General features: G+C 50.4%; 2 protein-coding genes across 2 annotated transcripts; one reads left to right on the top strand and one right to left on the bottom strand.

Moving 5' to 3' along the window:
- Positions 1-804: 804 nt before the first annotated feature.
- Sarm1 (sterile alpha and TIR motif containing 1) lies at positions 805-21,752 on the bottom strand. Its single transcript, XM_085695441.2, has 9 exons — positions 21,015-21,752; positions 15,023-15,641; positions 13,564-13,776; positions 13,194-13,285; positions 12,852-13,087; positions 8,175-8,277; positions 7,920-8,109; positions 1,752-1,873; positions 805-1,574 (listed from the first exon to the last, which is right to left on the bottom strand). Exons 1-9 carry the CDS (start codon positions 21,479-21,481, stop codon positions 1,445-1,447), a joined length of 2,172 nt encoding a protein of 723 aa, XP_085551567.2. The 5' UTR covers positions 21,482-21,752; the 3' UTR covers positions 805-1,444.
- Positions 21,753-24,317: 2,565 nt separating this feature from the next.
- On the top strand, positions 24,318-27,397 carry Vtn (vitronectin). Its single transcript, XM_085695445.2, has 8 exons — positions 24,318-24,479; positions 24,569-24,688; positions 24,766-25,101; positions 25,184-25,323; positions 25,468-25,624; positions 25,769-25,921; positions 26,577-26,933; positions 27,208-27,397. The coding sequence occupies exons 1-8, from the start codon at positions 24,416-24,418 to the stop codon at positions 27,315-27,317; spliced, it is 1,437 nt and encodes a 478-aa protein (XP_085551571.2). The 5' UTR covers positions 24,318-24,415; the 3' UTR covers positions 27,318-27,397.
- Positions 27,398-27,506: the final 109 nt, after the last annotated feature.

Genomic DNA, 27,506 nt, shown 5'->3' with positions numbered 1-27,506 from the left:
TCAGCAGCAGGGTGATGCCAGCTGACGCCAAGCTGGAGGCCGGGTATTGGCAAGAGCCAACTTTCTTGCCCTCCTTGTCCCGTGGAGAGGGAAAGGGGACATTCCTGCCCAGTTATCTCTGAATGCCCTTGGCTCAGACCCACCCCGTACTGCTCAGTTCTTTGGAGTCGCTACCCAGCTTGGGCCACAGCTTCTCGGGAGAATATAGGTCTGGACACTGTTGCTGGTTGTCAGGACTAGGGCAGAATCTGAGGCTGCCACCACAGATTTGGGGACCTGGGCCTATCACTCAGCCATTCCTCTCTGTTCAAACTGGGGTACCTGGACTGGAAAAGGCTCCAGGGAGGGTTAGGAACCAGAGTGGGGTGTGAGGACCTTGCATTAGCTCCCTTGGGAATCTAAAGACAGCAGTGACTCAGGAACTTCCCAAATGGTTTGCTCTACATTTTGGTAAGATTCCCAGTGGATGTGGACACACGCCTGTGGGAGAGACGGCCCCAGGAACTGGCCCTTGTCTACAGAGGTCTTGCCTCTTTGTCAAGGTGCAGGCTCTGCCCTGGCTACTGGTGTTGCTGAAGCTTCCCTGGTCTTCTTCTCTTAGCCCTGTGTGGGTGAGGAGCTGGAGAAGCCAGGCAGGGCAGGCTGGGCAAGAGCCTTAGGCACAGCACAGAGGTTTGGGCTAGGGTGGATTCTTACGGTCTCCCTGAACAAGCAAGGGGTCCCTTCTTGCACCAGAAAGGGCAGCAAGGCCAGGCAGAGGGCCAGCTCGCAGGCTGGGCAAGAGCCTTAGGCACAGCACAGAGGTTTGGGCTAGGGTGGATTCTTACGGTCTCCCTGAACAAGCAAGGGGTCCCTTCTTGCACCAGAAAGGGCAGCAAGGCCAGGCAGAGGGCCAGCTCAGATGCACCCTGACTCCTGATATGGCAAAGGAGGCTGCCTAAAGAAATCTGGCAGGGGTACCAAGTAGTTACAGAGCAAGGCCATGAGGCAACAGGAATCCAGGTGAGCCAGGGGACAGGCACAATGTGAGTGGACAGCCTTTGGGGGATCCTCAACCCCAGATGCCTCCTGGGCCCAGACAGAGGGCCTAGGCATTGTTCTGATTCCTGCCAGAGCCTGCCAAGCTCACCCTACTTGAGCTGGCTGCTCTTGGGGTAGGAGACCAGAGAATGTCCTTCGCCTATCTTGTGTGTCCAGGACTAAGCAGGGGCATGGCTCTGGATGGGAGTTGGAAGGCAGGGCCTGACAGAGGAGTCCTCTCATTTAACCCCGTGCCTGGCATCTCTGGGTTAGAAGTGGGCCACGGTGTGGCAGCAGGGAAAGCCATTTCCTGAGAAGGGTCTGGTTTGCCTCAGCCCAGGGCGGCTCTAGAGGAGCTATTCCTTTAAGGGTGGGGAGATGATGGAACCAGGGGTCACAGCAGGGCGTGGGAACTGGGGACAGGCTAAGGCAGACCCATTGGTGCAGTTCCCTCCAGACTGGTGTCGGAGCCGGCAGAGGAGTCCTGAGAGGGGCGGCCCTGAAGGAAGCGGATGATTTTCTCGATGGTGGCCTCCTGGTACTCGTGGGACCATCTGTGGACACAGAGGCCAAATGGGTCAGGGGGTGGGCAGGGGCTGCTGTGGGCCAGCGCCATTTTCTTCACACAGACGCTTCTGGTGGTTTGGGTGGTATACACAGGTATGCGCGCGCGCGCGCACACACACACACACACACACACACACAGCTCCTTAACTCTCCCTGGGTCTTACTTGATGCCATTGAAGGTCAGCACAGCCTGCATGTCCTCAGGCAGTGCCTGAGGCTCGGGCCACTCAAAGCCATCAATGATGGGCACGATGTTCTTGCCACAGCTTAAAGCAGTCACAATCTCCTGGAAAAAGAAAGAGAAAGAGACCATTGTGGTTTGATCTTGAATAACCCCTGCGAAGCTCATGTCTTGGATGTTCAGTCCCCAGCAGACCATGCTGTTGAGAATTGGTGAAGACATCAGGAGTGGGGACTAATTGTATAAAGTGGGTCGTGGGGCGGGGCGGGGGCAGGAAGGGGTATCCCTAGAAAGGTACCTTGCGCCTTCCCCTCTCTGTGCCTCTGGCCATCATGAATGTTCTACTTCACAGCAGGACTCAAGGCAACAGGGCCAAGTAACCATGGATCAAAAGCTCGGCATCCATGGACCACAGTAAATCTTCACTTTCCTGTTGATTGTCCTGGGTGTTTGTCATGTGATGATGGAGATCTGACCGACAGAAGACCTCCATCCCACCCAACAGCCCTGAGGCCACCACATGTGAGAGTACCCCTGGTTTGAGACTCTCTGGAACGTATCCTGACTTCTCTCAGCTTTCACGGTATTTTATAAACCATGTTTCTTTATTCCAGGACAGGCAGGCCTAGAGCGCCTAAAACTACTGGAGTATTTTAACTACTGGAGTATTTTAATTATTGCCATGATCCTAGCCAGAGGTTGGATGGGGGAAGTGGCCTAGAAAATTCCTGATGGGGTTGCTGGGTATCAGAAAGACCAACCACAGCATGGGGCTTAGGACTTCTGAGACCCACCCACTTTTCAGGAGGGGCTGCAGAATGAGTTCAGTGCCAGTAGCCACAGTTTCATCAGCTGTGCCTATGTCTAAAACCTCCACAAGATCCCCTCACGAGTCGGGGCTGAAGAGCTTCCAGGGTGGTTCATAGACCACGGGGTGGAGCTCATCAAGCACCAAGGTTCTACCACTCTGGTCTCCCATCATGCCTCTCTTCCTTAGACCGTTGTGGAGATGGATTTGTTCATTGCTCATTTGTTGTGTGTGGAACCCAGAAAATCGTGAGTCCAAGATGTTGAACACTGAGCTATTTATACTGTTGGGTTTTTTGGTTTTGTTCTGATTTGATAGTGATGGATTCTTCCCTCTTAGAGTAAAACCGTGTTAACTTGTGATTTATTTTACAGGAGCCCTCAGCTGAGGGACTTTTGACTTCTAAAGAGATGTTGGATATTTTCATTGAGATTGGACTTAAGTTTTGAATTTTTAGGCAGAGGAATTTTAAAAGTTGGAATGTGTTTTATATCGTGATAGTGATACTTAAGAGATCCTGGGAATAAACAAGCACAGTTATGGTTGAATAGTGATGTACTACTGTGTGAAGTTGACAAGAGGCCAATTGTCCCAGATGGGTTTTTTGTTAACTTGACATAAGTTAGAGTCCTCTGGGAAAGGAACCTCACCTAAGAAAATGTCCCCATCAGCTTGGCTGCAGGCAAGTCTGTAGGGCGTTTTCTTGGCTAATGATTGACGTGGGAGGGCCCAGACCACTGGAGACAGTGCTGCCCCGAGCAGATGGTCCTGGGTGGCATAGGAATGCATGCAGAGCAAGCCAGTAAGCAGCACACTTCCATGGTCTCTGTCTCGGTTCTTGTCTTGGTTTCCCCTGACAATGGACTTTAACTTGTAAGCCAAGTAAACCCTTCCCTCCCCAAGTTGCATTAGAGCATACAGTGTTTTGTTCCAGCAAACTAAGACAAATGTTACCACCTCTATTTTATACAAGGTCTCTCACTGGCCTGGAACTCACCAAATAGACTAGGCTGACTGGCCAGAGAGCCCCAGGGATTATGGTGTGGAAAATCTGACATCCCACTTCTGGTTTTGACACGGCTCTTAGAATAAAGTTCTATATCCTTAATGTGGCCTACAAGGCCCTGTAGAGTCATCCACAGCCCACCTCTCCAGCCCTACCCCTGCACTCTCCTCTCAGCCTGCAGCCCCTTCCCTTTTCTATCTCCTCTCCCTGCACAGGACCTTTGCGTATGCTGTGTCCTCTGCCTAGAGCGTGGTTCCTTGCTCTCCCACCTGTATCCACTCAAGTTTTGGTCTGAGCCCAAGGAACCTGCCTGCACATCCCGATCAAGTCAGCTCTCCCGTGCGGGTTCCCACCGGCTCTGCGGCAAACTTCAACTAATTCAATTCAGAGGTGATTTAGTTGAAGTTTCTTCTTCTTGGTGACACAAGGTGACTAAGGGCAGGGGTCATGCCTGGTTTTCATTAACCGTACTTCTTGGCATCTTTCACAAAGCCCTGCCTGTAGTCAGCCCTTCTTGAATACCAACTGGAAGTATGAATGCATGAAGCGATACACATAGTAGTTGGGGGCTGTGTTCTGAAATAAAAAGATCCGGGTTCATTTTGATTGTTAATTTTGATTGCTGACTTTTTTGGATTAAAAAAAAAGTTGAAGGGAGTGGGAAAAATGTATAGCTCAATGAAAACAAAAAGCAAAACAAAACAAAATTACCCGGAAGGTCCGAGGTCAGCCTGGTCTACAGAGTGAGCTCCAGGACAGTCAGAGCTGTCACACAGAGAAACCCTGCCTCCAAAAACCAAACAAACAAGCAAAACCCCCCAGAGAGCCAGTTAGATGGTTCAACAGGTAAAGGTGCTTGCCACAAAGCCTGACAACCTGGATCAGTCCCTTCCATGGTGGAAGGAAAGAGCTGATCTTTGTGGGTTGTCCCCATTTCCTCATTGTGCTATGTTACATGCACTCGTATGCATGTACATGTGCGTGCATGCGTTCTCTCTCTCCCTCTCTCCCTCTCTCTCTCTCTCTCTCTCTCTCTCTCTCTCACACACACACACACACACACACACACACACACAAGCAGAATGCATTTTTAAAACACCCAGAGCATTAGTGTGTCTATTAGGGTATTTCTAGGGGGGAGGGAATAACTAAGGGGCGACAAACTGTCCTGAATGTAGCTGGCCCATTCCATGGGCTGAGGTCCCAGACTGACTGCAGGGGGGCGGGAGGGGGGGGGAGAAAGCCAGATGAATAGCACGCCCTCTGCTTCCTGCTCCAAAGGTGAGAGCTAGCAGTCTCCCCCCTGCGGCTGGCCTCCCGGCTTTCCTTGCCCAATGGAGGTAGCCCTGGCATTGTCAGCTACAATAAGCCCTTCCTCCCCGGAGCTTCCTCCTGTCCAGTGTTCAGTTACAACCTCAAAAGAAATAAGAACTGTGTGGGGTCTCTGACACAGGTTCTGTGACCCAAGGCAAGGATAATGGGCTTTCAAAGTCTGTTTTCCAATATGTAGACCGGGGTTAATGTCAGCCAGTGATCTGACAGGGTTGTTGGGTGGGATAATGGCAACACTCCACAGCAACTGCATATTTAAGGAGCAGTGAGGTGTGGTGGCTCAGGACAGTAATCCTAGCACAAGGGAAGGCTAAGGTGGGGGAGATTGTGAATTTGGGGCAAACCTGGGGTATACATAGCTGTACCCTATCTCCAAAAAGGGAAAAACAGTTTTTTAAAAGGGAAATAATGGGCTCCTTCTCTGTAAAGTACAGAGGTAAAGCCTGCCCCGCAGACTGTTCAGGGGACATTATTCACTGTTAATAGTCATCTGTAAGCACTTACCAAATGGGTTCTGCCTTTCAGGTCCCATCAGGGATGGGACTTTTTTAAGTGCAGTTCACTTGTGGGCTTGTATATTGATTCGCCACTAAATGTGGCTTCCGGGAAGGGAGTATGGAAACCAGAGACAATTAGGCCCCGCAAGCAACCCAAGAGAATGACAGAGGCTTTGGGACAAAATCCAAGGAGCAAGCATGCCACCTGTCTGGATGCCCCACCTTCCCCTGGCTCAGTGGGAAGAGAGCTATGGCGCTTTCACATAGACTGTGCTTCTGGAGCCGCGGAAGGTGCTTCCTCCCAAGCCCCTCAAACATGCAGCCCGGGAGGACTCCAGGCTAAGCCTTCAGAGTTCGAGTGCATCCAGGGCTGCGTCATCCAAGCCTTGCTGCCTCTGCTAGGTGAGTCCTATAATTCCATCTCTGTGAGCTCGAGGCCAGTCTGGTCTACAAAGCAAGTTCCAGAACAGTCAGAGATATACAGAGAAACCCTGTCTTGAATAACAAAAAAAAGAAAGAAAGAAAGAAAGAAAGAAAGAAAGAAAGAAAAGAAAAAGAAAAAATTGCCATGGCCACGGTGTCTCTTCACATCAATAAGAAACCCTAACTCAGACACGAAACACAACACAGGTCCTGGGGAAGAGAATGGGCGTTGACGTCAGGCAGATTTCAAACCCCAAGCTTTCTGATTTCCACATCACAACTGCGCTGCATCTCTGAACCTCAGTTTAAACTCAGGCCACCAGGTTTGAAGCCTGGGAGAGCATGACGTTGCAGCTTCCGTCGCTGCTCATCTCCCCCAAGACTCGTGTATGGATAGTGGCAGGTACCCTCAGAGACCAGAAGAGGATGCTGGATCCCCGAGAACTGAAGGCACAGGAGGCTGTGAGCTTCCTGATGCGGCTGCTTGGAACTGAACCTCAGTCCTCTGTAAGAGTTGCGTGTGCTTTTAAGCACCGAGCCATCTCACCAGACCCGCACCAGCGATCTTAAGACATTTCTCAAGTTCTGCTTCCTCCATGCAGCCTCCCCTGATCATTCCAGCCCTGGCTTCGTGTTTACACGAGCCACTGTGGGCATGTTTTTACAGTGTTTGTTCATTTTTAATTTTAATTTTATTTTATTGAGACAGGGTCTCACTATCTAGTTGATCCTAGCTGGCCTGGATCTTGCTATGTAGCCCAGGCTCAAACTCACAGAGATCTGCCTGCTGTCTCCCAAGTGCTGGGATTAAAGGCGTGTGCCAATACCCCCGGCTCTTTTTTTTTTTTAATTTTAAATTTGTATTTGTGTGTATGCTTGTGTGCATATGTATGCTTGTGTGAGCATGTGAGGGGCACGTATGTGTGCTTGTGTGGTGTGCACATAAGTGCAGGTGCCCTAAGAGGCCAAAAGATTTCCTCCGATGGCCTGGAACTGGGATCACAGGAGGTTGTAAGTGCCGGGAACCAACTCTGGTCCTCCTCGCTAACCACTGAGAATTTTCTCCAGCCTCATTGTCTTGTTCTGTCTCTAAGAGACGAGCAGGTCTTGGGCTCAAGCCATCATCCAGCCTCAGCCTCCTGAGTGGCTGGGTCTACAGGTCAATGCCATAGCTCAGGCTCATTGTGGCCATCCTCTTGTCCTCGGCTGCATGGTGGCAACCAAACCTCAGCTGACTACTGCATCCCTCAACCCAAGCTCCAATTCTTATCGACTGATGCGTAACTGATAACTTATAGGAATGCTATGGATCTGTGGTCTGTGCCTTCTGCGAGGGCTAAGTCATTCTACCATACACTGGAGGTACAATGGGGAATTAAACAGATGCAGACACAAGAATTCAATTACTAACAATAATTGCTGCCATTACGTGCCAGGCATTCTGCTGAAGGCTTCCTAATTTAGCCCTTTGAGTCCTTTTAACACTATCTTAGATCAGTGGCTCAACCTTCCTAATGCTACAATCTTCTAGTACAGTTCCTAATGCCGTGGTGACCCCAACCATAAAATTATTTCTGTTACTACTTCATAACTGCAATTTTGCTACCATTATGAATCATAATGTAAATATCTGTGTTTTCTGATGACCTAGGTGACCCTGTGAAAGGTCTTGTTTTGGGGTTTACTTTGGGTTTTGAGAGAGGGTCTTACTAGGTAGCCTTGGCTTGTCTAGAAATTGAGAAATAGACATGGCTGGTCCTGAACTTGAGGTGATCTCGCCTCTGCCTCTCGAGTGCTGGGATTATAGGATGCACCACTGTATCCAGCTCACAGATGTTGTATTTTGCATGCATTTTTATCCCTCCCTGGTCTCACTGTACGGCCTCACACACGAATAGGACAGGTAAGCCATCCCTACCTTGTAGATGAGAAAACTGAGCCTGCGAGAGCCTAGGTAGCTAAAATCCCACTCCAGACTCAGCAATGGCTCCTCACTTCAGCTGAGTCAGAAAGATGATCTGGGATTGCGTGTGGCAGGGGTGTGCAGGAAACACCCCACCCACACAGGCCCAGGCCAGCACCTACCTTGTGCACCCAGTCCTTGCAGTCATGGTCCTGCATGCATTTGTCCAGCGCCCCAGCAGATAGCACCAGAACAAAGTTTCGAGCTGCCATGACACTCTGAATGAGCTTGTCCTCGAACTTGCCGGCTTCCAGCTTCTCCACATCGATGAAGACGCTGAAGCCATGCAGCTGCAGGTGCACCTTCAGGAGGCTGAAGAAACAGGGTCAACACTGTGGCCCCGCCCCAAACCCCAGCCACCTGCCCACCCGCCTCACCTGGCCAGCTGGGAACCCGAACTCCTCCGGTAGCTGATAAAGACGTCTGGGGTGTCTCCACTGGACTTGCTGCCAGCACAGGGCAGTGGCGAGTGTAGCATTTCTGGGGCCAAGAAAAGAGGCATGGAGGTGAAGGAGGCCCCTCCCCACCTCTTAGACCCCTGTCTACCCAAACTTCTCAGGCCAGTCTGGCGGAAAAGGTCACTGGGGGTCACTGAGATGGAGAGGAGGATCCTATGGAAAGGAAAGTCAAAGTCACCCCTCAGCTAGTCCTGGGCTGGAAGGTTCAGTGGTTAAGGACACTGACATGAATCTCTAGCTCTACCTGCCTTCTGAACTGCAGACTCTAGCCAGTTGCCCACAAGCACTCCAAACTGAGCCTAGGTGAAGCCCTTCCTTCCCCTTGGCCCTTCTTCCTCATTTCCGCCAGGAATCCAGGCTTCTGCCTCAACTCCTGCCTAACATCTTAGTCAGTGAAAGCTGGGGCTCCTCAGCTTCAAATGCTGTCAGTGTCCTGGTGAGCCATGGTGAGTGTGAAGGACTGCAGGGGGAGGTGTATTGAATACACCTCCCGGACACCCCACCTCAGCCGGGCTCCGAGCAGCCACAGCAACCACAGCTAAGCCAAGACGGCCAATGTAAAGCCGGCCTCACAGAGTCTAGAGAACTGTGATGAGAGCGGAATGCAGCTGTGCTTCACATCACCATGAGGGGAACTGAAAACTAGGCACAGCGGCGTGTGCCTGTCATTCCAAGGAGGTGGCGGCAGAAAGATCACAAGTTCAAGGCTAGTCTCAATTATATAGCAAGTTTAAGACCAAATTGAACTACATGAGACCGTGTGTGATCACATACACACACACTGACACACATACACACATACTGACACACACACACACACACTGACACACACACACTGACATACACATACACACTGACACGCATACACACTGACACACACGAGAGAGGGAGAGAGAGTCACATTGCTCCAAGCCGGGATCGTCTAATTCACTAAGCTTGTGCAGGATGCTGGCTGTCAGCCTCAGCGCTAGGGACACAGCAGGAAACGAAACAGAGCAAACTCCACCCTCGTGGCGCTGCTGTGAGAGTCTCTCTTCAGTTTACTTAACATCTGGGACTCCCTGCTGCCCGTGTCCTGCACCAGCTTCCTCAAGGGGCTCCTGTGGCAGTTTGAATGCAAGTGGCCCCATAATCTCACAGGGAGAGGCACTATTAGGAGGTGTGGCTCTGTTGGAGTAAGTGTGGCCTTGTTGGAGGTAGTGTGTCACTATGGAGACGGGTTTTGCCATCGCTTGTGTTTAAGATACTGCCCGTATCTCAGTCCACTTTCTGTTGCCTTTGATCAAGATGTAGCCAGCACCAGGTCTGCCTGCATGCCTCCATGTTCCCCACCATGGTGATAATAGTCTGAACCTCTAAAACTGCAAGCCAGCCCCTCCAACGAGCTCCTCATACGAGTTGCTGTGTCATGGCATCTCATAGCAATAGAAACCCTAAGACAGCTCCCCAAGCCATTTAGGATTAACCATCCCATTCCATGAGCCACATCACCAGAGGAATCTTCCTAAAATTGCCCTCTGAGTATGTCATTGCCTCTATTAAAAAAAACAAAACCAAAACCAAAACCAAAAACTGGATGGGCCAGTGAGATGGCTCGGTGGTAAAAAACACTTGCCATCAAGCCTGCCAACCTGAGTCCAATCCCAAGTGATCAAAGCTGACTTTTAACATCCACACATGAGCTATGGCATGCTTGCCCCCCAATACTAACACACACACAAGTGTAAGAAGATAAGAAACCATGCATGGCCAGGGAATGTGGCTCAGAAGAGAAACACATGCTTCTCAAGTGCAAGCCCATTGGCTTGACTGCAATAACACACACACACACACACACACACACACACACACACACACACAAAGACAATAAAATGTGAAAAATGTAAACCGTGCGTGGTGGTTCACACCTGTAACCCTGGCACTGCGGAAGGGAGGAGAGCAGAGAAAGGGGGACCCCCAGAGTCAGATGTCAGCTTAGCCAATTGGGGAGTTTGAATTAAGTGAGAGATCTTGTCTCAAAAAATAATGTAGCTGTGGTGGCACATGCCTTAGGGTCCAGCACTGAGACAGAGGTGAGAGCTCTATCAGACTGAGGCCAGCCTTGGTCTGTTTACTAAGTTCTAGGTCAGAGGGGCTGCGTAGTGAGACCCTGTCTCAAAACAAATGAAAAACAGTGTCGAGCAATAGAGAAAGAAGAACCTCAACACTGGCCTCTGAATTTCACGAGCAGGAACATGCACTCACCCACAAGACATACAAACTATACACATATAAAAATAACAAAACAAAACAGCCAGATGTGGCAATGCATGCCACCTTTGATCTCTGGAGGCAGGGGTAGGTGGATGTTGAGTTCAAGGCCAGCCTGGTCTACCAAGCGAGTTCTGGGAGAGCTGGGGCTGTGAGAGAGAAACCCTGCCACAAAATTAATTCATTAATAAAACTAAACAAAACAAAACATGAAGACTGCCGCTTCTTTATTCCTCAGAGTAACAATCATTTTTGCCTTAGAACCTTACAGAGAGAGAGAGAGAGAGAAGGAAATCTTAGCTGGATGAGAAGGCACACCCCTTTAGTCTCAGCACGTGGGAGGCAGAGGCAGGTCAATTTCTGAAGTTCAGGGTCAGCCTGTTCTGAGGCTACATAGAGAAACTCTGTCTCAAAAATGAAACAAAACAAAATGAACAAGCAATAGCAACAAAAGAAATCTTGGAGTTTCGTTGGGAGCTAAAAGATAAAAGCTGACCTTCTTAAGGCAGACCAGACAGTCCCCAGTGCCATGTCCGTGCTTAGGGGTTCTCGTTGAATAGAAGGATAAAATGAAATGGGCTCATTGTCTTATAATATTCATAACTCACACCATACACATTTGTCTGCTTATGATGCAGAAGGAAAAAACAAACAGTGGGCTCAGATCCCAGTCGTCATTTAATGGCTTTTATAACCTTGGGAAATGTTTTAAAATTCTTTTATTTTCATTTTATTATCTCTAAAATGAAAGCCTATGATAGAAACATTTGATTGCACAGGGCACACTTTTCAAAATACCTCAAGCTGGACACTGGTATGTTTATTTTTCAAGTTCAGGTCTCTTTCAAAAAAAATGTTTTCTTACATTTATATATTCATGGGGTTGGGTGCCACGGAGTCTGGGGAGGCCAGAGGGCAACTTGGGGGAGTGTTATCCTCTCCTACCATGTGAGTCACGGAGATTGATCTCAGGGCATAAGGCTTAGCAACAAGAACCTTTGCCCACTGAGCCATCTTACCTCTTATTGTTCTTTAGAAGTCTTTTAAAAGTTGATTTAAAATACTGAACTCCTACTAGATAGAATGGTTGTAGAAATAAGTGGGTTATCTTTTCGGTTGTTTTTTGAGACAGGATTGCCTCACGCAGTCTTGGATGGCCTTGGACTCCATATGTTTACCAAGCTGGTCTTGACCTTTCAGTAATCCTCCTGCCTCTGCCTCCCAAGTGCTGGGGTTACAGGTGCATAATTCCACACTCAGTTATGAGATTATATATTAACTTACTACAAGAGCTGGAGAGATGACTCAGAAGTTAAGAGCACTTGCAGGTCTTCTAGAGGACCCAGGTCCAGTCTCTGGCATCACATGGTGGCTCACAACCATTTGTAACTCCAGTTATAGGGACTCTGATACCCTCTTCTACTTTTTTTTAAGGTTTTATTTATTATGTATACAGTATTCTGTTTGCATGTGTGTCTTCAGGCCAGAAGAGGGCGCCAGGTCCCATTATAGATGGCTGTGAGCCACCATGTGGTTGCTGGGAATTTGAACTCAGGATCTTTGAAAGAGCAGATAGTGCTCTTAACCTCTGAGCCATCTCTCAAGCCCCCTCCTTTCTGGTTTCTATGGGCACCAGAAGCTCATGAGGTACACATACATACACACAGAGAAACTCTCATATACAAAGTAAAAATCTTTGTTAAGAAAAACTGACTGTGACATCTGGGACACACAGTTATTGACATGTAAGAGCTAGCCAAAGAGCGATTGTCCAATGAAAGGAAGCCAGTGAGAAAAGGAGGCTGCCAGCGCCCTAAGCTCTGCTAGGACTTATAGCCAGAACCCAGGCTGTGTAAGCTGCCAGATACTAGGGTAAGCCTTCCCCCAACCCTCACATCTCCTCCCCAAACCACCAGTGCCCTTCAGTGGCACCCACGTACTGCCCTACCTGTCCTTATCCTTGCTAAAGCTCCCCCTGCCTGGCTGCCCTTCCTGTTATCTCTGCCCCCACACATCCCTCAAAACCTGGACAACACCTCCTCCTCTCCGAGTCTGAACTTAGGTGACCAAGACAGGCAGTGATTCCTCTGGGGCTCCCACAGGAGTCCTGGGAATGCTTCCTACCACGGCCACCTGCTGATTGTATACCTCCTATCTCTGTCCCTGGTACCCATCTCAGGTGGAGGACTTCTTAAGGGCAAAAGGCGGCAGGCTCATCTTTACATCCTCCAAGTCAGTCTAACCCAGTCAGATGCTCCCTCCTCAGGAAGGTTGGTTCTCCAGCCAGGGCCGCCCCTCCCTTTCAGGACCGGAGCTGGAGTGGGATTCCCAGGTGGGAGCGCTTACCTCGGGCTGCAGAGAGGATACGTGAGCGATGCACCCCCAGGCGGATGCCACAGTCCTCCAGGAGCTGCTGCTCTGACACGCGGTGCAACAGGGAGCGATCCAGGCCGCAGCTGACCAGGCCATAGGTGTACTGGCGGAAGCGAGGGTCCAGGCTGCCTAGCCAGTCTGCCAGGTTGCTGCGGTCACATGTAGCGTAGCTGGCAAAGGTCTTGAGCTCCGTGAGCTCCCTAAAGAACCTGCCCAGCAGGTAGAAAACGATGTTACCGTTCTAATGCTAAGGGTGCTAAGGATGGGCTGGTGGCAGAGAGGGAGACTGGGTTGGACTGACTGGGGGCTCCTTGCCTCTTGCGGGTAATGCTCGATTTCATGCCCAGGTCTGTCTGGAGTTCTTCCTCTGTAAGCCGTAGAAGCAGGTCACCATCTACCTGCTGATCCTAGGGGAGGGGGAGGGATGAGGAAGGCTCTCCTTCCCCTCCCTCCGTCCCACAGCGCAAGATGCAAGGGAAAGGAACAGGAGGTGGCGGAGGAAGCCGATGGGACTCTGAGGGTGGCTAACTGAGGGTTTCCCACCCCTAAAAGGCCATGGTGGCGCTGCTGGCGTGAGGCCTACAGGGCAAGCGGACGCCTGTGCTCAGGACGCCCCCAGCAGCCGCACGCCCGTCAGGAATGCGCCCGCTTGGTGTAGGGGGGAGATGACTGCCCGCGGCTCTACCCGAAAGTTCTCGCAGTACTGGGAGAAGCCGATCTGTTGCAGCCAGGTCTGGACTTCGGCCTCCTTCCAGCTGGCCACGCAGGGCAGGATGCGCCGGGGTACCTCCTCGCCCAACAGGCGCAGCGCGCGCTTCGCCAGCGCCGACGTGGTGCCATTAGTGGAGTAAGAAACTAGGCGTTTCAAGCTCTGGATGGCACCGATGTCGCTGAACACCTTAGGAATGAGGACGGATGAGGGAGACTAAGGTTCTCAGCTCCCCAGCTGCCATCAGACAAGCCCAGTCCCATCTCTCTTCTGAGGAAAGGCCCACCAACTGTCCTAGCCTTCATTACTAAGTCACGCGTGTTGTCCCTTCCCCTTCCCCTCCGTCCCCCATGCATTTTCCCTCCTGAAACGCACCCATTCTTGATTATGACCTCCAACTTCCACGCCCATCAGCCCTGGGATGAAGCCTGTAACTCTCAATATGGACGCCAGGTGGCAGCAGACCCTCAATCCCATACTCCCCGCTCCCACATCTGTAGTGTTCCTAAATCCTTAGTTTTTCTAGCCTGATTGGAACCCCACAAACCATGGGAATCCAGATAGATCAGAGACTCCTCCATGCATTTCAGTGACTACTTCAATTTTACAAAAAGCAAAAACATGTTCCAGAGGGGGGAAAAACTAGCTGCCCAAGGTCACAGTAGGTCGGGAAGCAGGCAAAGGCTGTGGCTTAGATCTTGGCCATAGATCTTGGTCACTCAGGTGACCGCCGTTTACAACGAGATCCTCTTTCTCCCGCTGCCATCTCTTTCCCAGACTCTAGATGCAGGTGGCTTAGCTGCCAACTGAACATCTGCTGGGCACCCCGCACTCAGTAGTGCCCACGGGTCTTCCCCTCTTACCCTGTGATCTCCACCCAGTTTACCTCCTCATATTCACGGTCAAGAAGCACCGTCAGCCCCCTCGCCCCTTCCCAAGCATAAATCCCTAATTTGTCTGCTTCTCTCTGCTATCGTCCACACTCCTTCCTTCCTCCACTTTCTTAGTTTGCCTCCCCAGCACTCACAACAGCCTCGAGTTACCCTTGTCACCCCCGCTTCTACAGCAGCCAGGTTGATTTTTGTAAAAATTGAGGGACTCCTATTTAAAAACTTCTCAGTACCTTCTCTTGTCCCCAAAGACCAAGTACTACTTTGAACCTTGCCTTCAAAGTCAAAATGACTGATCCCTCTACCTTCTGATTGCTTCATCTAAGTCCTTATACTTTTTTTAAAAGCCCTGTCTGGCCAGGAACTCAATATGTAGGTCAGGCTAGCTTCAAAGTCATGGAGACCTATCTGACTCTGCAGACATACTCCATATTGTGGTCTATGCGTCCCTTCATTCTTACTAGTACTCCAGTTGCAGATCGCTTCCTCTGAGAAACCTTCCCAGACTCTCTCTAACCCTTGAGCCACCTCCTTTACACCAGTACCTTGGTCTTGCCCTGTAGGCTCTTGATGGCAGCCTCAGCACACAGATAGAAAGCCCCGATGCACTGAGCCTCCAAACGCGAGGAATCGAGCAGCAGCACCAGGCTTTGCAAGTCGTCCGGTCCGCGACCCTGCCTTGTGTCATTGGCGTCCACCAGGCAGCGGGCAAAGCGGCCGGGGTCCAACGATGCCACGAGCGGCTCGACGAGCGCTAGCGTGCCAGAGTGCTCGACCTCGCGCTCCACCTCCTTGTTGGTAGCCAACACCGCCACCGCCAGGCAAGCATGCAGCCGCAGCAGCTCGTCCTCTTTGGAGAAGGCGAGAGGGAAGAGCCACTCGGCGGCGCGCTTCTCCACCATGCATCTCTGCACCGCCTGGCCCCCGTGCAGCGCGCAATTCGCCAGCGCCAGGGCGCAGTGGCGCAGTAGCGCCGAGTCGGTGCGGCGGCACCAGTACAGCACCGCGTCCAGACCGCCGGCCGTCACCAGCCGCTGGCACGTCTCCTCCGAGTGCTTGAACATGTGCTCCAAGATGCCTGCCACGCTCCGTGCCAGCTCCACCGGTTCGCGTTCCTTTGACAGGTTCAAGATCACGCCCAGGCCTATTCGCGCCACACGGTCCCTGCCGGGCGACAGGAGAAAGAGAACATGATGTGGCTGCAGTCTCCGGAGCTTGGCTTTCTCACGGAGGCCTGGCCTGATCTCTGGGCCTCACTAGTGTAAAAGACACCGCAGGCAGCAGCCTCCTCTTTATATTCTCCCTAAAGCTGACTGAATGCTTTCAACTCTATGGCCGATCCCTGGGCCCTCCGGGTTCTTCTTTGCTGCTTTCTAATTGCCAACATCTCATTTGTCAACTTCAGTTTCCTCACCTCACGAACGGGAAAATAATACCTATCTTATAAAAATATTATCAGGGGCTGGAGAGATGGCTCAGAGGTTAAGAGCATTGCCTGCTCTTCAAAAGGTCCTGAGTTCAATTCCCAGTGACCACATGGTGGCTCACAACCATCTGTAACAGGGCCTGGTGCCCTCTTCTGGCCTGCAGGCATATACACAGACAGAATATTGTACACATAATAAATAAATAAATAAATATTTTAAAAAAATATTATCAGGACTAACAAGATAATCCATAAAGAGGATGGAGAGATGACTCGGCCGTTGACTGCTTGATGCTCTTGCAGAGGGGCCCAGAGTTCAGTTCTCAGCACCCACATCAGGCGGCATGGCTCACAACTGTCTGTAACTCCAGTTCTGGGGAACCTTTGATTTCTCCTGGTCTTGGAGTGCACCTGCACACACATGCACACACAAGCACAGAGACACAATAAAAAATGAAAATAAATTTTTAAAAAGATCATCCGTAAAATGCAATAAATGTGAACCTGTCATTTGATGTGTCACTGGAAGTACAAACTCTTAAGCCTGTCCTTAAATGATTCCTCCCTTCATAGTCCATGACTGGTGTGTGCTAATTCATTCACTCGGTCGATACTGTTTGAGGACCTTCCATGCTCCCGCCTTGGCACTCGAGAGGCTGATGCTAAGCAGTGAGTAGGCCTGACTACATCTTATTCAGCCCCAGCCAATAAAGCCATGGGTGGACAAGTAACCAATGAGAGCTCAAGTTCTGAGTAGTAAGGCACCATGCTAGCAAACTGGATGATGTCATGGAGGCGGGATGTGTCTAAGGAGATTTTATCTGAGAAATAATATTGAGAAGTCTGCCTGCAAACGACTCAGAGAAGAGACTAATGGGAGAGTGAGAGGGATGAGCCAGGACAAAGGCCCCGCCACGGATGAGCTGGCATATTTGAGGAAGAGAAGGAAGGCCAGAGATAAACAGTGTCTAACATCAGTCAGGAAAAAGAGAAAAACAATAAAGCATTTACTTATACTCAAAATGTGTAAGTAAATATTCAAACCAACAAAATGCAGTGAATGCAATAGAAAAATGAGCGGAGTCTTAGACAATATATGAAGGAGAAAATCCAAAATACGGTGAACATAGAGACACTGCAAGTTTCTGGGTAGTCAGAGAAGTAAAGATTGTCTGGCAAGTGGGCAACACAGAGGGCGGGAGGGTTGCAAAGGTCCTGAGCACTGTGGGAGGGGTGCCAGCTGGGCAGGTTAATCTGGGGAGCAGGCAATCTCTCCTACAAAGAGTCCAGCTGAGGGCACAGGTGTCAGGATGCTTGACACAGTGCTATTTGTGAAGCCAGGAAGTTGGAGCCATCAATACCAAGTCCAGAAGTAACTGGACAGGTGCTCAAACACTGTAACAAATGACTGAGCAGATTTGTAACATTGTAATACAAAAAATATTTTTCATTATAGTTGTTTTTGTTTGTTTTTTTTTCAGACAGGGTCTCACTATGTAGCTTTGGCCATCCTAGAACTCACTAGGCAGACCAGACTGGCCTCAACTCACAGAGATCCACCTGCCTCTGCCTCCTCTTGAGTGCTGGGATTAAAGGTGTGTCCCGGTACATCTGGTATGTAACATGAAGGGTCTTATGTGAGCGGAGGCCAGCCTGGTCTACAGAGGGAGTTCCAAGACAGTCAGGACTGTTACACAGAGACACCTTGTCACAGAAAAACAAACAAACAAACAAACAAAAAAGAACTTGAGATTTGAAACTCAAGGCCAGGACTAAATAGTGAGTTGGAGGTAAGCTTATGTGATTTAGTTAGACCCTAAGTCAAACAAACAGAAAGTCGGGCAGGCAGGCAGCCAAGCAAACAAACAGACAGACAGACAGGCTGGGAATGTAGCTCAACAGCAAAGTGCTTGTTTAATGTGTTCAAGGTCCTGACTCCAGATCCTAGCATCACAAAAGAGAAGAAAAGAACTCACCAGATATATGAAATACATTTAATGGTTGCTTAGGGATTATGTCAGGAGGACGGTTGGGATATGAGCCAGGAGAAGGGGATCTGCATTGCAGATGGGTGCAGGCACAGACTTGCAACTTTTGGATGAGCGCTGGTACCCACCCCACCCCCCTGGGAAGCTAACCACACTCCCACATGCTAAATCAGAGGGTCCAAAGAAAGAGTCAGGAAGAAATCATTCTGGACAGTCTCTTCAGCTTCCTCAAGACCTCTGTACTTTACCTTTGTGACAAACAGGAAGCCGCTGAAGAGCTTTGGGGAGGGGATGTCCAGTTTGTGTCTAGGCTTTTAAGGAACTGACTGCTGTAGGGAAGGTTTGCCCAAGGCAGATCCCGAAGGCCACCAGAAGAGTAAGCAAGCTGCCATTCTTCAGGCAGAGATGAAGGCTTCCTGCCACACCTACTTCCACAGACAAAGTCCCCTTGTCAGGTGACTTCCAAAGACTTAATGGGCAACAGAATTCTTGTTCTGTGGATGCCACAGTGACCATAGCGCACAGTGTACAGGGCACTGCACATTTCGTGTGGCCTGGTTAAGTCCTGGACATGCCGTAAGTTCAGCAAAGCTTTCCTGACCTTATTACTCTGCCTCTCTACAGCCCACCCCTAAAGAAACAAATCTATCCATCCTGGAATCGGAACTCAGGCATTCCTTTTACCGGTGAGGAAAGCTGAGGTCAGAGAGAGGTTATGCCAACCCGAGGTCAATCTGTTTGTCTCCAGAGTTCAAGATCCTTCACCTTCACTTTGGACTAGATCACCTCTTAGGCTATCGGGGCTAGATGTGCCTAAGAAATCATCTCAGGACTGGGGAGTTGGCTCAGCAGTTAAGAATACTGTCTGGTCTTCTAGAGTACTTGGTTTCAATTTCCAGAATCCAAATAGTGACTCACAATTCTCTACAATTCCAGGCCCAGGGTATCCAATATCCTCTTCTGATCTCTATGTGTACTGCATACACATGGTAAGCAGATATACATGCAGGCAAAACATTCATGCACATAAAAAGAAAAATTGAAAGAAGAAACCATCTCATCGGGGGCTGGAGAGATGGCTCAGTGGTTAAGAGCATTGCCTGCTCTTCCAAAGGTCTTGAGTTCAATTCCCAGCAACCATATGGTGGCTCACAACCATCTGTAATGAGATCTGGTGCTGTCTCTGGCCTGCAGGCACACATGTAGGCAGATATTGAATGCATAATAAATGAATAAATATTTAAAAAAAAAGAAACCATCTCATCTAACACTCATATTTTCAGAGGACTCACCGAAGACTCTGTGAAGTAAAGGCTTACCTGGAAACATCTGTTCACAGCTGGAACTTTATCCTGACCCCTAAGTCTTAGCCTCCAGCCCTTACATGGGAACAGCAGTTCACAGGTAGAACTTTATTCTGACTCCTAAGTCTTAGCCTCCAGCCCTTACCTTTTCCTACACCCAGACATGGTCCTGAAGTTAAAGCTGTGTGCTGGTTGTGAAAACTGTTAATTCCCTTCCCAATTCTGCTGTCTGAGACTGTGGGTCTGATGAAATGGCCATAATCTTTGGAGGTACACAGCTCTAGTTTCAAATTCCAGCTGCCAAGTAGGGGACAGTCGCTTATATGTGGCTATGTGTATATGAGCAAATATTTGTGTCTGCTCTGCCCCTCTCTGGAAGGATATACAAAAATTAGTCCAGTGGTTTTCCTCCTTCGAGGAGGCTTTGTTGAGAATTTTTAGCATTATACTTTTTGCACACCTTTGCATTTTTGAATTCTTTTGAAAAATTTAAATTTCAAAATTTTGAATTTATGTGCAACATTGTTCTTATATTAAAAACAGTCTCCTCTATTACTCACTCAGTATTCTGGGGGAGGCCATTTAGCTTCCCTGAGGATATGTCCTTTATATACATTCTGCTTCCCTGGTGGGGTAGCCTACAACTTAGAGAGCTGTTAGATGGTGTCCTCACTGGGTGTCATGGCACCAGGTCTGAAGAGCCCTGCACTGTTGACAGTTCAGAGGTGAGAGAAAGTCATCTAGGATTCCGGGAAGTGACTGCAGCAATATCCTGGGAGAGACTAAAGCTGTCAGAGTAGAATGGCAAAAAGAGTCAGTGAGGAGGCTGATTGATGGAGGAGGGAATCCTCATAAGCGTAAACCCTCAGTGTGTTCCTCCCTCTTTCCCTTCCAGTCTTAGCCCTGCACACTCTGGGGCAAGAGCATGAAGGGTAGGACTTGTGCTCTGTCCGTGGTCCTGAAGCAGCACCCCCTGTGTTTGGGGACTGGTCACTAGTGACTACTCTCTCAGCGCTCTCAGTAGGTGAGGATAGTCATTGTCATTCTTGAAAATATATCAGTATGCTTGCATCATGCAGTCCTGCTTCTCCTAGGGTGCTCCCTGTACCCACTTTCCATGGGCACTAGTTCTAGCTTTCTAACCCATGTACCAAGCCCTCACCAGTCAAACTGGGCCCCAACACACTCAGCAAGCATCCACTCTATTTTCGGGACCTCCATATTTACGGCTCAACCTCATTATGGACACCAGGTGTTAGATGAGAGAGGTAAGGCAAGGAGCACCTTACCTTGGGTCTCCCAACCTAAACTGATTGAGCATTTTTGACAGTTGTAGTCTTTCCACGTGATTGAAAACGCCTCTGATACTTGTGAGGCGTGTTGAAAGTGACTTTTCTAAAAATTCTGAGCTGAGAGTCTGAGGTTGGGCGAGAATTAGGAAAGTGACAACCCGTTTTGCTCTGGTACCAGAGGATTGGGAAAGTGAGCTCTCTGAGGGCTTCATAATTCAGAGAAGGTCCCAAGAGGTAGTTAAAGAACTACCAGGCTTAGTCTGTTTCCACATACAGAGGAAGAGACTGTGTCTCAGTTTTCTCTGCCCCCACACTCTCAATCCAGAAAAAAAAAAAAAACCACAAACTTTTTGTTCCTGATCAGACACTGCAGAATGAGATCATGGCTGACTTGGTGGAAGGTGGCACAGAAGGGCACCCAAATGCAGGGGAAAACTATGGGCTCAGGCGGGTATCAGCAATGGGATACCAGCTCCAACCACCTCCGCTGCCCTGGCCTCCCCACACCTCACGGCGCTCTCCCTCACCGGTTCTCAGCCACCAGGATCTGCTCCAGCAGGCGCGCGGCCTGCACGCGGGTTTCTAGCTCCGGTGCCTGCAGCAACCGCAACAGCAAGTCGAGGCCACCGTCCAGGCGTATCGCATCGCACAGACCCTGGGCCACCTCGCGACCCACGGCCGGCAGCAGCCAGGCCTCCTCTACTAGCTGGAAGACCTCGGCGAGGCCCGCGCCCACCGCCCGCGCCGCGCTTGCCTGCTTCAGCTCGGACAGCGCCTGCTGCAGCTCCGGCAGCGAACGCTCCAGGGCGCCTTGCACCTCGGTGCCCATCCCAGGCGACACTTCGCGGGATCCGCGGCCCGCAGCCCACCACGGGCTGGCGCTACCATTCCTATCCGGCCCTGGTACTGTCAACCGATCGGCGCCCGACCGTGGGCCCGACATGGCGAAGAAGCGGCACAGTTTGTAGGCGGAGAAGAGCAGCGTCAGGACCATGGGCGCGGGGCAGCAGGGGACATGCCGGGCCTGGAGGGGCGGGGCCTGGCGGAGCGACCCCCGCCTAGGGAAGAAAAAGCAAAAACCAGAACCTGGCAAGGGCACTCAGCCGCAGCGGCTGGGGAAGGGGATGCGGGGAGAGGGAAGCAAAGGATGGAACCGACGCGGGAAGACAGAGGTGCCGGTGCCCAGAACAAAGCACAGCTCCAGCCCCTAGCTCGGCGAAGCTGAGATGCTCAACAGCAACCACGCCTCTGAGAAGCCGAGTCAAAGATCTGACGCCCCGCCTCTAGGTCTCGCAAGCTAGTCCTTGAGGTCGGAGCAAGCCCCACCCCAGGCATCACTAGGCCCCGCCTCCTTTGAGGTGCGCCAGATGATGGAAAGGGCTGGAAAAAGCAGTCGTCGCTCCCCATCGCTGGCCCTGCCACGGGTGATGTGGAAGCGAACAGGCTGAATGTACCCACACCCCCTTCGGATGGTTAAAGAATCGCAGCTGAGATTCTTTTTCCCCCTCTTTTTTGTTTGTTTTTGTTTTTCTAGACGACAAGGTGCGGTTGAATTTTTCTTTTCTTTTCTTTTTTAATTTGTTATTTTTTTTTAAAAAAAAACAAACTGTCTTTTTTCATTATACATAACAATCCAAGTTCCCATTCCCTCTCCTTCTTCCTTTTCCTCCACTTACTCCCCCCCCCCCCCCCATCCACTCCACTCCACAAAGAGGGTAAGGCACATTGCTTTGGGGAAGATCCAAGGCCCTCCCTACTATATCTAGGCTGAGCAAGGTATCCACCCAAAGAGAATAGGTTCCCAAAAATCCAGTACAAGCAGTAGGGATAAATCTTGGGGCCACTGCCAGTGGCCCCTCAGCTGAGCTTCTTAAGGTCCTTTGATTCCTTTTTCCACTTAGGCTTCACGTGTCTATAGGGAGTAAGATTTAGTGCTTTATTTTGTTTATTTTGCTGCTGAGGCTACTGAGACCCATAGAGAAGAGACACCAAAGGCACACTCCTCTGTGATTTCAGAACAGAGAACTTAGGGGCTTCAGAAGCATATCAGTACTTGGAATTTGGTTCAAGACCTGGTGTTCTCTACTAATGAGCATTTTTTTTTCATAGAGAGATCACACTTTTTATGTGAGTATAAAAGTATGCTCAATGAGTCTTTATAGATGGGATCATTGAAGGTGAGTTCAGGGCTGGTCCACTGAGGACCAGTGGATTAGTGGGAGCCTCAGGAATGGGCTCTGGGAGTGGAGAAATGGTTTTGTCCTTAAGAGCACCCATTCTTAGCTGGGCAGTGGTAGTGCATAGCTTTAATCCCAGCACTCGAGAAGCAGAGACAGGCAGATCTCTGTGAGTTCGAGGTCAGCCTGGTTCCAGGACAGGCTCCAAAGTTACAGAGAAACCCTGTCTCAAACAAACAAACAAACACAACAACAACAAAAACCCTTATCTTTAGGAGGCTGGAGAGATGGCTCAGAGGTTAAGAGCATAGGCAGCTCATCCAGAGGTTCTGAGTACAAGTCCCAGCAGCCACATTGTGGCTCACAGCCATCTGTAATGAGATCTGGTGCCCTCTTCTGGCATGGAGGTGTATATGCAGGAGGAACATTGTATACACAATAAATAAATAAATCTTAAAAAAAAAAAAGAGGGGGCTGGAGAGATGGCTCAGTGGTTAAGAGCATTGCCTGCTCTTCCAAAGGTCCTGAGTTCAATTCCCGGCAACCACATGGTGGCTCACAACCATCTGTAATAAGGTCTGGTGCCCTCTTCTGGCCTGCAGACATACACACAGACAGAATACTGTATACATAAATAGATAGATAGATAGATAGATAGATAGATAGATAGATAGATAGATAGATAAAAAAGCACTCATTCACACAGAGGATCCCGATTTGATTCTCAGTGCTCATGGCAGCACACAACTGTTCAAAACTCCAGTTCCAGGGTGTCTAAAGTCCTTTTCTGACCTCCATGCACTGATCTGTCATGCACATGGTGCAGACACTCACACACACAAAATAAAATGCATAAATATAAAGTAAAAGAAAGGAGGCCAGGTGGTAGTGGCACACGCCTTTAATCCCAGCACTCAGGAGGCAGAGGCAGGTGGATCTTAGTGAGTTCGTGGTCTACAGAGCAAGTTCTAAGACAGCCAGGACTGTTACACAGAGAAACCCTGTCTCGAAAAATAAAAAATAAAAAAAAGAAAGAAAAGAAAAGAAAGGAATGGGTTGTGACCCAAAGCAGTAGGAGCCATTGCTTTCTGTGCTGTGGAACCCAGCTTAGAGAGAACCATGCTTCCCCAAGGAGAGGCCAGAAATGAAGCTTTGTTCTTTTATGATAAGGAGAGAAACCTCCCCCAGAGCGCTTAGCAGCTCTCCTCCCACCCCTCCTTCCTCTCCACTGCCCCAAATATTCAACTGGAAACTGGGGGTAGGATGGGACAAACATCTAGTTGGGGATAGCCCTAACCAAACAGTAAATCAATAACTGCTTATGGGATGAGCTGGAAGATACTCCAGGCATCAAGCATTTTGCTGTTGATGAGGCCAGGCACCATGGTCGCATTTTATGAAAAGCAAGACTTGGAGAGATGAATGCAACCGGCTCACAGGGTGACAACACCTGCTTTCTTTCTGCCTTCCCAACCCTCCATGCTATCCCAGCTGCCCATGACCCTCCTGACTCTGGTCTTGGCAAGGGTTCTATTTCCCAGCTCTCCTAGGGGTAGGGTTCTGGGAATGTGACCCTTTGTTGCAGCTGTGTTTGGAGGAGGGGAATAGGGTTGGGCCAGAGGATGAACAAATAGAAGCAGAAACCCAGTAAAATAGCAACTTCTCTTCAGTTTGATTCCTTTTCCAAGCAGGACGGCGAGACTCCGGAAGCTCTGAGGTCAGCTAGCCAGGCCCTCTGCTAGAGGCCTGCCATGGCACCTCTGAGGCCCTTCCTCATACTAGCCCTACTGGCATGGATTTCTCTAGCTGACCAAGGTATGGGGGTGATTGGTGGGCATCTAGGGCAGTGCAGGGTGGGCAGGTTGCCTGGCCTGAGCTGTAAAGACTGGTGTTCCCTCCCGCAGAGTCATGCAAGGGCCGCTGCGCGCAGGGGTTTGTGGCCACCAGGAAGTGTCAGTGTGACGAGCTTTGCAGTTACTATCAGAGTTGCTGTGCTGACTACGTGGAACAGTGCAAGCCCAAAGGTTTGTTCAGAGCCCTGTGGGTGGGCATGGGGTCCCCTGTGCGCCTGGAAACTCACTACTGCCCTCTCTGCCTGCAGTGACTCGGGGGGATGTGTTCACGATGCCGGAAGATGAGTACTGGAACTATGACTCTCCGGAGGGGACCGGGAACGGCACCAGCTCCGCTGTAAAACCAGGGACCGTTCCTCTGCAGCCCCGAACTGAAAGCACTTCAAAGCCAACATCTTTCCTGAAGCCCGAGGAACAGGCTCCTGAACCGGAGGCAAGCATCCCAGGACCTGAAGTGGAGTACCAGCAAAGGCCTGACACCACTGATCAAGGGACCTCTGTCTTCCCAGAGGAAGAGCTGTGTAATGGGAAGCCCTTTGACGCCTTCACGGACCTCAAGAACGGTTCCATCTTTGCCTTCCGAGGTGCCTCAATGGACAAGTCTGGTGGGGGGGGGGGGGTCTGCCCTAGGAACATCTGTTTCTCACACAGCTTCCCCTACTCTAGGGCAGTACTTCTATGAGCTAGATGAAACGGCGGTGAAGCCTGGGTACCCCAAACTCATCCGAGATGTCTGGGGCATCGAGGGTCCCATTGATGCTGCCTTCACTCGCATTAACTGTCAGGGGAAGACCTACTTTTTCAAGGTACCAGACCCAAGCCCGTGAGTCAAGGTAAAGAGTATCAAGGTAGTCAGGGGTTCCAGGAGCTGCTGAGAGCCAGTTCAGGATTCAGCACTGCCTCTTTACCCAGCAGTATGTCTTCACCTTTTCATCTTCCCTGCCTCTCAGGGAAGTCAGTACTGGCGCTTCGATGATGGTGTCTTGGACCCTGATTATCCCCGAAACATCTCTGAAGGCTTCGATGGCATACCAGACAATATCGACGCCGCTTTAGCTCTTCCTGCCCACCGCTACAGTGGCCGGGAGAGAGCCTACTTCTTCAAGGGTACACAGGGTGGGAGGTGCAGGGGCAGGTAGTGAAGGAGTCCCTGCTCTCTCTTACACTTCCCTGAGTCAGGGCTTCGGGGTATGCTCCTATCCTGCCTCAAAGCTCCCCAGCCCTTCTGACGCCAGCTGTCCTGCTCCTCAGGGAGGCAGTACTGGGAGTACGAATTCCAACAGCAGCCCAGCCAAGAGGACTGTGAAGGCAGCTCTCTGTCAACCGTGTTTGAGCGCTTTGCCTTGCTTCACCGGGGCCATTGGGACAACATCTTTGAGCTCCTCTTCTGGGATAGCTCCTCAGGTATGGAGGGAGAGCAAGTCTGGCTTCTTTCTTCAGAAAGTGGGTTTGGAGCAGGGCTGAATTATGGTGGTGGTGGTGGTGGGGGTTTAGGGGGGAGGGGACTGGAATTGTGGCCCCATTGATCAAGAGCTGTTTGCTCTGGCTAGACTTTGCTTCTGTTGACTTTTGGGGGTGAGGCTTGGCTCCACTTGGACCCCATACCTTGAACTTTGCCTAACACAACAGAAGGAGGGGCCAGAGGATAAGGGGTTTGGGAGGGGGCAGAGACACGAGGGATACAACGGAGAGAGGACACAGGAAAAAGCACTGGACAGGGAGTCTAAGGACTGGGTGCTGAGTACTGAGTTCTAGCATGACCTTGTGTATCTTGGGCAGAATACAGCAGATGAACTCTATAGGGCCTGCTGGAGCCAGCTGTAGTAGCCCACGTCTTTAATCCCAGCACTGGGGAGGCAGAGGCAGGCAGATCTCTGTGAGTTAAGAGGTCAGCCTGGTCTTCATAGTGAGTTTCAGACCAGCCATGGGAGAAACCTTGTTCCAATATGTGTGCATGTGTGTATGTGTGTGTGTGTGTGTGTGTGTGTGTGTGTGTGTGTCCTGCTGGAGAAATCAAAGCCTGGATCCTCAAAATCCATTAACCCCTTCCCTGCTACAGAAGGCACCAGCGGACCCCAGTTCATCAGCCGGGACTGGCATGGTGTGCCAGGGAAAGTGGATGCTGCTATGACTGGCCACATCTACATTGCGGACTCCACATCTCATGCATTCCGGGCCAAAAAAAAGAAGTCTAGGCGCCGCAGCCGAAAACGCTACCGTTCACGCCACGCCCGCCACAGTCGCCACAGCCGCCACAGCCTGAACTCCCGTCGCCCATCGCTTTCAGCCTGGTTCCCCTTCTTCTCTAGTGAGGAGAGCGATCTAGGAACCTACAACGATGATTATTATTACGATATGAACTGGCACGTACCTGCCACCTGCGAGCCCATTCAGAGCGTCTATTTCTTCTCTGGAGGTGGGAGTCCCTGCTACCCCTGAAGCTGGTTTTGCCGGGACCTTTCTTGTAGATTTTGGTCTGTGAGAGCTGAACACTACCTGTAGATGGTGACCAGATTATCTGCCTGGAGGATGTTCACTTTCACTTCTGAGAGAAACCCTTTTGTTGTTGTTTCTTGTTTCCTTCCTTCCTTCCTTCCTTCCTTCCTTCCTTCCTTCCTTCCTTTCTCTTTTTTTTCCAGTGACAGGACCAGGCAGGATCTCACACACCTTCTTTCCATTCTCTCTTTCAGACAAGTACTACCGAGTCAACCTTAGAACGCGGCGAGTGGACTCTGTGAACCCTCCATACCCACGCTCTATTGCTCAGTATTGGCTGGGCTGCTCAGTCCCTGAAAAGTAGGAATCAGCCCACACAGCGGAGACTCCAGAAACCATTCTCCAGCCTTTTCCTTCCAGCCCAATAAAGTCTGTTGGCCCCAAGTTTAAGACTACTGTCCTGAATAGGGTGGGCAGCCCTGTCCCCTGGACAAAGGAGGACAAGTGGGGCTCTCAGGGCTGATTGAGAGCGACAGAGAAGACCCCACTTGGC

The sequence above is a fragment of the Myodes glareolus genome, chromosome 9 (assembly GCF_982192425.1).
Source record: "Myodes glareolus chromosome 9, mMyoGla1.1, whole genome shotgun sequence".
NCBI lineage: Eukaryota > Metazoa > Chordata > Mammalia > Rodentia > Cricetidae > Myodes > Myodes glareolus.
Note: the sequence above shows the minus strand (reverse complement) of the source record. Positions and strands in the feature narration are given on the sequence as shown.

Coding starts and splice junctions, on each gene's coding strand:
- Sarm1 (XM_085695441.2), bottom strand. CDS start 21,481: ATGGTCCTGACGCTGCTCTTCTCCGCCTACAAACTGTGCCGCTTCTTC. Junction 13,286..13,563: donor AGTACTGCGAGAACTTTCGG/GTAGAGCCGCGG, acceptor CCCCTCCCCTAG/GATCAGCAGGTAGATGGTGA. Junction 13,088..13,193: donor TCGAGCATTACCCGCAAGAG/GCAAGGAGCCCC, acceptor CCTGCTGGGCAG/GTTCTTTAGGGAGCTCACGG.
- Vtn (XM_085695445.2), top strand. CDS start 24,416: ATGGCACCTCTGAGGCCCTTCCTCATACTAGCCCTACTGGCATGGATT. Junction 25,625..25,768: donor GAGAGCCTACTTCTTCAAGG/GTACACAGGGTG, acceptor CCTGCTCCTCAG/GGAGGCAGTACTGGGAGTAC. Junction 26,934..27,207: donor CGTCTATTTCTTCTCTGGAG/GTGGGAGTCCCT, acceptor TCTCTCTTTCAG/ACAAGTACTACCGAGTCAAC.